This window comes from Lissotriton helveticus, chromosome 8 (assembly GCF_964261635.1).
Source record: "Lissotriton helveticus chromosome 8, aLisHel1.1, whole genome shotgun sequence".
Taxonomy (NCBI): Eukaryota; Metazoa; Chordata; class Amphibia; order Caudata; family Salamandridae; genus Lissotriton; species Lissotriton helveticus.
The window spans coordinates 416681638-416695072 of record NC_136069.1 but is presented as its reverse complement, the minus strand read 5'-3'; the positions used below and the strand labels follow the sequence as shown (position 1 = coordinate 416695072).

The window sequence follows — 13435 nt, the reverse complement described above, 5'->3', positions numbered from 1 at the left end:
GCCAATAGCTCTACCTTTAATAATGCCGAGACCATTGCATTGTAAATGCTTGTTTATATAACTGGTTAACTATTCTTCTTTGTGTATGAAACAATATTGGACAGCCGTGTTGTGTTAACGTTATTATAGAACACTGAAATTGTTGATCTTTTTGAGGCTTCTCTATAAAGGCAGCATGGAAGACTGAAGTTTCCTTCTGTAGATTTTAAAATGCTTTGTGCTCAAATATGTCATTGATAATATGTAATTCTAAATATTCGACGATAAATACGATCAAAGGAGCACTTGTTTCTATTTACGATTAAAACCGCATTGGCGCTTCATTGTATGCTGTGGCACTGCATCTTATATTTACTGGACTCACTCGGTGAACTTTGTGTGGGTTTACTATTAATTTTGCTCTTAAAATACCTAGCTCGCTTTGGCAGAGACAAATCTTCATGGCCTGCTGTATGTTGGTAAAATCTGTGCTTCAAAATAATGACGTGTTTTGAAACCGGGGGCTGTGAACTTCATCGGATTAACATGGCATCCCCCTTTTCGTTTTCTTTTCTTTCTTTCAACAAGTCAGTGTTCATTTCTCCTGCTCTGCCGCCGCCCCTCCCCTTCTCTCTTTCCTCCTCTTCATCTGTGTCTCGCTCCTCCTCACTTGCTGAAAAACATTATTTTAACAAACGGCTCTTACCCTCTCATTCCTCTCCTTTCCTTGCTGTGTTACCCTTTGAAGGGATCCAAAACCTTTGGCTGCAAATGTCGTCTTGTTCAGACATTTTCTTATTCAAAAGTGCTGCCTCTGGGCGGAGAGAAAAATTGAGTTAATACTACAACAGAAAAACCCTACAGAAAGCAAGATAGAGTGGCCGCTAAGTGGCCACATTGGTTTTATTCACAACCAGCGTTTAGATAATTATATTGTTACTGCTTACATTTCACATGCTTTACTTAATCTTGCATTCCCTATCTGTATTGGCTATTTCTAGGATGTTCTTACCTTTTATCAACCAGCATATTACTCTTGTCTACCCTCCCTTAACTCCTATTTCTCATTTTCTGGTTCCCAGCGCCGCAAGGTCATACGAATGGCAATAGCTCTTTGCAAATATCATCACTCCACTAAGTACAAAAAACAAAACTAAAAAACATAATTTTCATCACCAAAAGCTCCAGCTTTCACAAATGCGAGACCTATTGCATTGCAAATGCTTGTTTTATAATTACTTTAGTGTTGCCTTTGTGTTTAGAGCATGAGGTGAAAGCAGAACCTTTCTACCAAATGTGACCACAGGCCACATTTCAGGCTTTCTCAATTCCTGCCTCCTGCCAAGGTTGTTGTAAATTGCTGATGAAGTGTCTTTTGTTTATCTGATTGCTGGCATTTCACAGCATAACAGATTTACCTAATTTGAAACTGGTCTGTATTTTGTGTTTATCCTCTTTTTACTATGCATGCAGTACTCAAACTGAAAGCTTGAATATTATACATGTGCCATCATATGTGGAAATTCTTCACAGCACATTTATGCTGGACTCAATTTCACCAATGGTTCTTTAATAAAAATTTGCAAGGTAGAAGATCAGCCGTTATTATGTTTAATTTGCTGCATGTCTAAAACTTTAAAGACCCTTGAGACCCTCACGGGTAAGTAGTGCGCTCTACAAGTACTCTGATTGATTGATTGATTGATTGATTTCTTTTTCCTTCTTTCTTTCTTTCTTCTTCCTTTCTTACTTTCTTTCTTTCTTTCCCCATACTTTTTGGAGATGTGTTGAAGTCCATTTCCCTACATGAGAAAAGGAGAACCTACTTTTACAACTTGCTTACCACAAAGCTCCCCTGTGTTCTTGAATGAAATTTCTCTCAATCCAAATATGCCGAATAAATGTCAATTAATATTTAAACCCAGTTTGATCAGTAGGTATATTAAGGTTGTCCTTGCCTCCCCACAGTATTTGAAAACTCACCTTTTTGCAGCTAATACCACATTTCTGTGGCCAGTGATCATAAACCCACATTCTCTTTTATTGACAGCTTCTTGGTGGATGGCATTTTTATGGTCAGGCTTACAAATCACTGAAACACAAAGCTGCCAACATGGATGTGCTGATTGTTCTGGCCACTACTATTGCCTATGTTTACTCTGTGGTGATCCTGATTGTAGCCATGGCTGAGAAGGCAGACCGGAGCCCTGTCACATTCTTTGACACGCCACCCATGCTGTTCATGTTTATTGCCCTGGGGCGATGGCTAGAACACATAGCAAAGGTAAGTCATTCTGCATCTCAGCTGAATATATGTTAGATGTATTCTGTTGAAGTCTGGCCATAATAGCTGTGTTTCTGATTATGTTTTCAGTTCTTCAGCCACTTTCTGCAGCTGACCTCGTTTGCTCAGCCCCTACTATTGATTTGGTGACTCCCTGCCAGTTGTGTATGTGGTCCACGCAGATTAATATTTCTCTCTCACTATGCTATTCTTGCTTTTGGATGTGACTAATATACTTCCACTTTTTTTTACTGTAACTTTTATTCTGCCATTGTTTGCCATGAAGGACTACTGGGTTTATTAATATGCAAAACATTGTTATTTGATTCAGACCTCACAAGAGATCACCAAATACAGAAATTATTATTCTTGGGGCATGAATAAAACTATTGAATTTCTAATTGAAATGATTAATTAGTAACGTTTTATACAACATACAGTTAATAGTAATGCTAAAATTATACATTTTTAAAATGACGTAAAAAAACAAGTGATAACAGACAAACTCATTAGCGGGAGAGTTACATAGCATAATTAGATCTTGAGCTAACATGGCATTGTATCTTAACTGAATAGGTGATATAAACCGTTGTATAGCCTCTACCAATCTTGGGTTGGGGCAAATTAATAAAATATGATACAGATCTTGTTGGCTGCCTTTGCATAGATCACATATGCCTTTAGAGTTATTTGTGCCTTCCCACTTAGCTATGAGAGTTGCTAAAGGGAGAATACCCAGTCGTAAGAGAAGGATACAACGCCTTGCCCCATGCTCTAATTGGAACTGTAAACAAGGCTGAGGTGTTTTAAATACTATTTTCTCAGCAAAGATTTTATAATGCTTTAGTTGAATACAGTATTCTTTATGTCTTTCATAGCTGATTCTTGGGGCCATATGTTTTAAAAAGAGCTTCAGATGGGCTGGATCCTGTAAAAGTGCTAAAGTGCATTGTTAGACCTCAAGGGCTTTTAGCAAATTCCTATTAAAAGTATACCGGGACGCCCCCTCTCTAAAAGTCTCCAGTTTTATCAAATATCTTAATGTGTCTGGCGCTGCATGTAAGAGATTATATCCCCACCTCATGATATTAGAAATTACTCGGGCAAATATTCCCATTATAGATAGCTCAAGGCGAAGGGCTTGAACTGGGACAGATTGGGAAACTTTTACCAGTTTTCGAAGTATACTTCCTTCCTTTATTTTTATTTTCTGCCATGTATTAATTTGAGTATATTCCATGGCATAAGATAATATTGGTTGGATTTTCATGCCATAGACCTCCAACAAAGATTTGAAGTGTCTATTTTTCGTAGAACGCTAAAGTCTCAGTAAAGCCCCAACATGGTATTCTTCCTCCCGCCCTAGATGTTGAAGGTGGGCTGTATCTTGTAGATTATGCTTAAACGTACTGCCCAAAAATACATATTCTTTTACTGTCTCAATTTGCTTACCTACCAATGACCAAGTGTAAGATAAAGGTTTCCTTCTGCCATTAAAAGGGAGAGCTTTAGTTTTAGATATATTTGGGACCAGAACATTTTCAGTTGCATATTAACTTAATTTGTTTAGATTTCTTTGCAGGCCAATTGGAGTACGATCGAGTATGATGATGTCATCTGCATGCATTAAGCAGTGTATATCTACTTGTGCTAACTATGGAGGGAAATTCTTGATTTGGGAAAAATGTCCTGGTAGATCACTGATATAAATAGAAAATAATAAGGGGGCTAATAGGCAGCCCTGCTTCAGCCCATTCTTCGTAGGAAATGGTTTAGTTAGACTGGGTTTATTATACCTAACTCCACATCGAACATACCTTGACTATATGCATCTCATCAAGCTACGTAGATGTAGAATTAAGAATAGTAAAGATATACTTACCTTATATTCTTACCTTCATGTTATGTTGGCATTCGATATTGTGTGCAATGATACATAACGTGCAGCTCGGCAGTGCATTGAACCTTTTGGATTAACTGACAAGTAGCCGACTGCAGCATTATTGTATGGTAGTGGTGGCCGCCACCAATCTTACTCGTAATTATGTATAATTTGTGAGAAGCGTAATTCAGCATTTAGCACTATTTTCTTGGTGCAAAATGCACCCTTATGTTCAAAATGACCTGATGATGCATTTTGTACTAAGAAAATAGCACTGAAAGCTACATGACACGAACAGCAGCAGTGAGCACTACTCTCTCTCTCTTAGTTTGTTGTGCTTGTGCTCCTGCTGCAGGATTTTTTACCCAAATGACTCTCAATTACTCAAGCTGGCATAAACGCATAATTTTGGTAATTTAACAAGAGTAATTCGTATTTTTCTGAAATTACTCCATTTACTCCAGTGTAATTAAAATTTCTCACTGGCCTAGATCTGTGTATGCATTTGTGTGTGGGTGCCCTGGACGTACAGCCCTATGATGCACTATCAAACAGTAGTGTCATTGGAAAGACACCATCACTTGGCAGAAATACTTGTCCCTTTCTAAGCTCTACATCCATCACAACACGTGTCTTTTATAACTGTTTGAGGGTCTGGGCTGAAATCTTTGGTGAAGGAATAAGGGGTAGTTGTGTACTTTGTAGATTTTCAAGTGGAATTGTATTGATTGACTTGATTGCCGGTCTCTTCTTGCTTCTGTGTATGGCTTATGTACTGTATATTTAAGAATGGCATGTTATTTTGTAGAGCAAAACCTCCGAAGCACTGGCCAAACTCATTTCTCTCCAAGCAACAGAGGCTACCATTGTGACAATGGGGACAGATCATTCGATTATCAGGTACTCGTTCAGATCTTGTTTTTATATTTGTCACTTTCATATTTGTCTCACAGCTGTAATACTGTAGTTTATGCAAAACTCAGTGTCTGACGGGGGTAGGGGAGGGGGCTTTAGACTACTTTACGAGAGAGAGAGAGAGAGAGAGAGAGAGAGAGAAAGAGCGAGAGAGAGGGGAAACAGCCATTACAACACAACTTTCACAACGCACTACCATTACAACGGAACTTTTACAACGCAGGATCCATTACAACGCATGCCATTACAACGCAGATGCTATTACAACGCATGCCATTACAACGTAAGTATGGGTAAGTATTTCATTTAATTTTAACCCCTGCACTATCCAACACTTACCCTACTCTTACACCCCCTGGAGTTAGAATAGTAATTTTAGCCCCTACACTATCCAACACTTACCCTACTATTACACCCCCCTGGAGTTAGAATAGTAATTTTAACCCCTACACTATCCAACATTTACACTACTATTACATTCTCATTAATTAAAATTAAAAAAACTACTTACCCATACTTACGTTGTAATGGCATGCGTTGTAATAGCATATGCGTTGTAATGGCATGCGTTGTAATGGCATGCGTTGTAAAAGTTTTGTTATAATGGTATGCGTTGTGAATGTTTGCGTTGTAACGTCATACATTCAGAGAGAGAGAGAGAGAGAGAGAGAGAGAGAGAGAGAGAGAGAGAGAGAGAGGAGGCAGCGTGGAAAAGGTGGGGAGGGATTGAAGGGAACTGTAGTGTCGTGCTGGACACGTTCTAGTGTCCCAGCAGACACTTAGATGGTCAGCCACTCCCTTGTGGGAGTGGATACCCATGCACCCCCCACCAATCCATCACAGGCATCACAAGTGATGTGACCCTGTTAATAAAATGGCCCGGGTGCACATGCTCGTGGTCAGTTGAGTAAGCATTACAACCATGTCAATCGTTTAATAGCATGCGGGCCCAGGGCCCACAACACCACATTGGCAACGAGTGGGTCTGACCTCGCGTGTTTTATACCACCAGCTATGCTGTTCCTCAGGGGTAAGAGTAGACCCAGCATGTGGCACACCCCGCACCTGCTACCATCACAACCGCCTGGGGAGAGAGGGGACACCAGGTCCTCGCCGCGAAAGAGGGAGAATAGACTGTTCGTCTACAACAGTCCGATGCCCCTACTGTCATCCACCAGCAGAAAGACCGCATGAATCGGCAGGCAGTGTCACGAGGAGGAGTCCGTGCCAACGAGAGAAGGTGTCCCAGACCTCCCCAAGGTATGGCAGGACCCGTAAATGATTAGGGCCCCCTACCTGCGGAGGCACCTGTAATCTGCCTCGCCTGACACCATCTGCCCCAGTGAAAGTACTGCAGACAGGGCGAGAAATGTTCCGCCCTGTGTGAACAGTCTGAAACTGCACCAACATTTCACCTGCACCAGCATTTCCAGTGTTCCCAGGAAACTGCAGCAGAAGGAGGAGATAAGCAGCAATTGCTCTGTATCTGCACAGCCCTGCTCCAGAGAACACAAGAGAGAAACGTGGGTCAGTCTGGGGGGCATCCAGCATAAGGGATACTTCCTCCATGCAGATGACAGCCACCAAGAGAAGCGTGGCTTGCAGCGCTAGAAAGTCTGCCGTGGCTGGTATATGAAGTGCCAGCACCATGTACCTAAGCGACTCGGTCCGGTCAAAACTAACATTGTGAGGAGACAGCCGCCTTGCCACACCCACTGCGCAATGCTAACTGCCCCGCCTGCTGCCATCTGTCACGTAGAGGAAGGCCATGCTGGAAAGAAATTACCACCCCTGCATATGCAGCGGCCCCCAGCATCGGGGGAGCTGCCGCAGCCAGCACAGAGCCGCAGAAGGACTGTCACAACAATGACTCCTAACACCAGACTGGCAAGTAAGTGATTTAGGGTCATCAACTGGGCTAAAGTAAATCCACCCTGCGTGCCCCACAACATGTATGGGCTCCTTCTGATGCCCGCCGCACCGACCGGTCGTGCTGAAAGGGGCTCTTCAAAAGAGGGAACGTATTGTGGCCAGCACTGTGTTTTAAGTGCTTATATACTGCTGTCGGCCAAGCAACGGAATGCCCCGCCCGCTGGAGTGTGAAATGTGGCTCGGCACTGCCGCGGCCAGCATGACATCCAAGTAAGAGTGCCTGTAAAGCTAAGTAGGCGGACATAGCCCCCAGTATAAAAGCAGTGCCAACTAACCTGTGTATAGCTACTGCGAGAGGGCCGAAGGGGGAAAAGGACAAACTGTTTTTACCGCCCGCAATGGCATATTGAGAGTGGCTACAGTGCCACTGTGCTGTCGGCTGTCACTCCATACAGAGGCCAAGGAAGTTTGCCACAAGAATGTGCAGCTCGAGATACGTCCTTGGAGGACAGTCCCGCTCTATTGCAAGCAGGTCAGATCTTGCCCCCAAAGAAACAAGTTTGTGCACTCATAAGCGCTAGGATAACATCGGAAAAAAATTAATTTACCATGCTGTGCCCCCCTTCCTGAACACTGCCAGCCCCTGTGAAGCCACACCATAGAGCAGAGGTCTTCAAAAACATTTGTAGGTTCAGCCCCCCCAGCTGAATTATTTTAGATGTTGGGCCCCCCCACCACCTGACAGAAATTTCTGTAATCTGTTACACTACATAATCGACCGCCGCGTATATATCACGGGCCATATCCGGCAGACTCACAATACTAGGCTATGTGCGTCACTTCCGATGGTCCTCCTGCTGCCGCCTGCGTTTCTTTAACTTAAAATGCGCGGCTCCTGCTCCTCCTGAACTCGCCGCTCTGACTGAGGTATTTCTAACAGTACCTAACGCCAGCTGCGGCTGATTTTCACCGTTGTCAATGCAGGGCACCGTCGACCGCCTGCGGTAAAGATGGCTGATGGATGGTTCCTATGTGGTATTGGATGCCACCTGCACCTGTCAGCCAACGTCAGGGCTAGAGAGGCTGGCTGGCTCACGAGTCAGGGTCACTGTGCAGCGCCAGGGGGAAAGGGGGGGGTAGTCGCAGTGAGAGTGGGAGCAGCAGGCTGCTGTGCTCATTGGTTGCAGCATGACTGATGGCACATCGGTGGCGGTAATATATCATGCGACTGGGAGGGACCAAGCCTACTGGGCCGCATCCGGGCTCAGCTGCTGTCCAGTGACGATCATGAATAATTATTAAGTTCCTGATAGAGCAGGTAATCTATTAACTAAGCTGTAGTTATCAATTACATCTTTTTAAATACTTATCCGCTGCTGCCGTGAATAAATTGCTGTTACAGTTTTTTTTAGCTATGTGACTAGGTTAGTGTAGTACTAGTAGTAGGGCAGAAAAGTACCACGCCACGGAAGAACACTACCACAGCATGGGGGATTTTAGTTTAGGATGGGCTCACCACCTTCTGCTTTGGGAGGCATACAGTCAGGAACCACAAGTGATGACAAGAACACCATGCTGTCAGGGCTGACCTGCAGCCATGATGTATTTTTTACCCATGTATGTATGTCTGTTTGTGGCAACGAGGCAGCAAATAACTTTATAAGGCCCACAGTATTTACTATCCAATCGACATACAGTGGCGTTAGGCCTTTTCCACCTGCGATCCAAGTGGCAGTGAGCAGGATGGCACACAAGTTTACCCGAGTGTGGTGACAGGAAGGAGGACTGTGCATGGGGGTAAGAAGAACTGTGAATTAAATACCCCCACGATCATACAAAGCTTTTGAATTTCGGAAAATATAATCAAATAGGAATGCCAGTGGCAGCATGGTAACGGAAAACAATATGTCACATTTAAAAGCCATTCAATATTCTGAATCTCTCAGGTAGCTTGTTCGTAAATATATTTAGCCAATTATGACTTTCAAGTCAATGTATGATTCTGTCATTAAATAACAGAGTTATCCTATGGAATAAAAAGCCAAGCAACACAATGGAAATTTTGATATCACAGATTTTGTTTTAAAGATCTGATAACTCACATAAACTCTGCAGCCAAGGCGGTCTAGAATTTATACAAGTGAATTAATTGAATTAATGCTCCAATATGTGTGTCATTTCTAATGTTTATATAAATTTCCCTCTCAGCTTGATTTTGCTTGCGAGAAAAGTGTCACTCAGTGGTTGAAATGTAACTCATAATTACACTGAAATTATAAAAGTGTCACACATAGCGATCTTAAACCTTGGCAGCTATGGAACATTCATTTCAGCTGCAGTGCATGCCTGACCAGCCTAAGACAGTCATGCCCCAACCACTCCTCCCCCTGCTGGCAGTGACAACATCAGCCCACCCCATCCCGTAAAACTGCCTCAGTACGGAAAAATGAAATGATTATAACAATGTGTTATAATAATTTTTTTTTTCCTTTTTTAGTAATTTGGCGGCATTCCTCCGCCTTAGCGGAGGAGCGGCTCCAACCTAAAAAAGTCAGATTTAAGACACTATTAAGCATTGTGCTTAGCTATGAATGTATATGCTAAACATGTGTAGTATTGCAGCACCTAACTACGCCATAATATTTGCATCAGAAAAAGTATTTATTGATTATTGATTTCAGTATAGAGTTTACATTCACAACCCATTAAACTCGATGTAATTTAAGGAAAGTGTTCAGTTTAACCACGAATGTGTTAAAAACAAGAACCAAGTGCGTGTGCCACTGTTCAATAACAAAATAACTATTTAGATTTATGGCTTACTGAAGGTTTCTTGCATTTTTTTCTCATATAGTGAATAATGACACTACAGGTCTCAAACCTCAATCAGACATTAGCTCGCCAAGGGAAAGTCAGCAATGTATATTGTTGGTGATTGTTAATGATGCAGTCCTGGGTAAAGATCACTATATTTTTTTCATTGGGTGGATGCTTTAAGACATGGAGTAGACCTGGTGTTATTTGTTGTATGTCTGCCAGACTCCACATACAACTCTTACCCTATTCTCGCTTCATGACAGTGCCACAAACACATCCAAATATTATCCTATATGCAACCATATATGCAATTCAAATACACATACTTGATAGCAGGAGACATGATTATTTCTGAACTTAGTGTAAATAAGGGGGTGATGCCCCAGGGCCTACACTTCTTGGACAGGGATTGGAGTTATTATATGTTTAACTATTCCTGCATGTGGATGCCACCCGTCGGCGCAAAGATACGTTTATTTAGAAGAAAGTACAGGCATGGTCAATGGTTGTCTTATATGTTGATACAATTGTTAATAAAATATCACAATTGAAATCAATAGAAGGCTCAGTAAATACAATCAGAGCCTTCTTCTTGTCGTTTATTATTTTAATACTTCTTAATTTCAGGAGGTAAGATTTTCCCAACAACAGCCTACTTGATTTTTTTTTTTTAAATGTGTTTTTATTGTTGCATGCATAGATTCATATTTAAAGGGATAGACGTTCGTCGGTGCAGCGTCAACATTCAGCTGCATCCAACCATTAGTGCAACTTTTCAATTTTAATTATTTAACTCTTAACTGTAAAGGTCATGGTGTGGAATCCTGGCGTAATTCAAACAAAGCATCTTTGTGATGATTAGGTATAGCATAGCGTTTAAAGTCTTCTGCATCATATTACTCACATCTACAATTTCAGTCATGAGGTCCCGGAGATCTCTGGACCTTCTCCTGCCACCTCCCTTTCCCGCCTCCCATCCCGCCCCTACTCCATATCATCGTCTTCTCCTGAGCTGTCTATTTCTTCCTCTTCTGGCAGCGGCTCGCATAAGTCCCCCCTATACGTGTTACAAGGTGACCATATTTTATTCCATTTACGTGGGTTGGCTCTCTGTTGATAAATCGCCCTTTCCACCATCATAAGCATGTCCATGTTCCTGCACCACTGAGCCAGGGCCGGTGTCTCACGCTCCCCCCATTTTTGCGCTATGTCTCGCTTTGCCAACATCATTCCAATGACCACCCACTGTCTTCCATGTGATGTCAGGTTGTTTGGGCCCCATCATTCAATAAGCAAACCCTGGGGTCAGGAGTGATTGGGATTCGTAAAGTCTGGGCGACCGTGCGTGTTACTCGCCGCCAGTAGTCCCCTATATTGGGGCAGGTCCATAAGGTATGGAACAATGTACCCTCTTCCCCACAATTTCTCAGGCAGTATGGGTGTTCTTCTCTATGTTATGTTATGTTATGTTAGGGCTATTTGTATTGCGCACGGCTGCTCCAGCGAAGGAGCGTCCCGGCGCACCGACAAGGTGGCAAAACCCAACACAACAGAGAACAGAAAATTTTATTTAAAAAAGGGGAGATAAATTTTAACATAACTCTGAAAACAGAAGGGTTTTAACGGCCTTGCGAAAGGAAAGTAAATCGCCAAGGGTCCGGAGTTTTAACGGAAGGGCATTCCAGAGCGCGGCTGCCCGCACCCTAAAAGAGCGACCCCCCGCCCGGCTGAGTTTGAACCGAGGGGCTGCCGCTAGTTCCTGGTCCAACGAACGCAGAGTGCGGCCCGGAATGTAAGGACACAAAAGTTGGCACAGTAAGGGAGGCGGTAGGCCCTTCAAAATCTTAAAAGCTATGCACAATACTTTAAAATGGATCCGCTGCCTAACGGGTAACCAGTGCAAGGCTCGCAAGGTGGGACCGGCCGAGCAAAACCTAGGAAGACCTACGATTGCTCTGGCCGCTGCGTTCTGCACTCTTTGAAGTCGGGTTAGCTCGGCCTGGTTTAACCCTATAAAAAGGGAGCTGGCATAGTCCAGCCGAGCCAAAACCGTTGCTTGAACCACAAGTTGACGGGTTGCGGCATCAAAATATTTAAGAGCAGGTCGCAGATTGCGCAGGATGCCAAAGCAACACGCCGCCGTCCTTTTGGTGTGACCAACAAAATTGAGGGAGGGGTCCAGCCAGACATATGGATTCTATGTAGTGTCGTGCGGGTGTAATAAACTCGGTGTAATATTTTAAATTGAACTAGTCTAAATCTTGCCTAAATCTAGTCTAAATCTTGCCGATATACCGGCTTCTTTGGGTGACGCCATTGCTGCATTCCAGTTTGTCTCATCCAATTCCCCTATCTCGTCCTCCCATTTTTCTTTCAGCTTCAGCAGTGGGTCGGGTAGGTTATTTTTCAGTTTACGGTAGGTGAGGGAGGTGGCACTAGTTTCCATGTAGTCCGTAAGCAGTCGGTCCTCTAATGGAGCTGACTCCGGGACATTCGCACCTGGCTCTATCGCTGACATGAGTGCATGCCGAATCTGTATGTATCGGTATGTTTCATTAACTCCCAATTCGTAATGTTCCCTCAGGGTCTCGAATGAAACCATCCCATCCTTTGTCCACATATCGCCTACCTTGGAGATTCTGATGTTGTCCCACTGATCAAACCCTTTGCTGTGTCTCAGATTACCCAGGACTTTGGCATCCCATAAGGGTGTGAGTCTGGTGATCACTCCCTCCCAGGTTAGTCGTTTCTGGGCTTTATACCATAGTGTTACAGTGTGTTTGGTAGGGCCTCTCAGGTTTGCTACCAGTCTCCTATTGTAGAGTGGGGCCAGAAGGGTATTCGTGCCTAGCTGACGCCTATCCGCTAAGTATGCCGGGTCCTCTTGCGGGCTATGGATCCATTTGTTGATCACCTTAAGGTGGGCCGCCCAATAGTATAGTTCGAGGTTCGGGAGTGCTATCCCCCCACTGTACCAGTCTCTAATCAATTTCAGATGTGCGACCCTAGCCGGCCTGTCTCCCCATAATAGGCCAGACAGTTGAGTGGAAACTTGGCGAAAGAATGACGATGGGACCATCGCTGGCATGTTTTCCAAGACATATAGGAAGCGAGGCAGTGCCATCATCTTGAAAAGTGCCGCTCTGCCTAGTAGTGTTAATGGGAGGGTTTTCCAGTGACGCACGTCCACTTTGAACCTTTCGAGCAGTGGCCTAAGGTTCAGGTCCTGAAAGATTGTGTGTTCCCGTGTGATTTGGACCCCTAAGTATCTGAAAGAGACGGTCTCTACTAGTAATGGGCAGTCAGCACTTAGTGTCGGCGGTGTGCCGTGTATCATATAGAGTACCGATTTCTGCCAGTTGATTTTGTACCCTGAAGTCGTTCCATGCCTCTCACACAATGCCAACAGGACCGGGATACCAGTTGTTAAGTTTGTTAGGTATATTAACATGTCGTCGGCATACAGGGATACTCTGTCCTCCCAGTCGCCTCCCCACTGTATGCCCTTCAGTAACTGGGTGGTCCTGATGACAGCGGCCAGTGGTTCCAGCACTAAGGCGAACAGTAGCGGTGAGAGTGGGCACCCTTGTCTCGTACCCCTCGCTAATGGTAGCTCTCTCGAGATGTGGCCATTGGCCGCCACTCGAGCTACGGGGTTCGTATATAATAGCCTGATCCATGATACG

The 13435-nt window shown here is 43.7% G+C and overlaps 1 protein-coding gene across 5 annotated transcripts in view; it reads left to right on the top strand.

Moving 5' to 3' along the window:
* The window catches only part of ATP7B (ATPase copper transporting beta), a 535606-nt gene that overhangs the window by 364403 nt on the left and 157768 nt on the right, over positions 1-13435 (top strand). For all 5 annotated transcript variants that reach the window (XM_078657262.1, XM_078657264.1, XM_078657263.1 and 2 more), the window contains 2 exons: positions 2030-2263; positions 4954-5045. In XM_078657262.1, coding sequence (XP_078513388.1) covers positions 2030-2263; positions 4954-5045 — 326 coding nt within the window. The remainder of the gene's footprint in view (positions 1-2029; positions 2264-4953; positions 5046-13435) is intronic.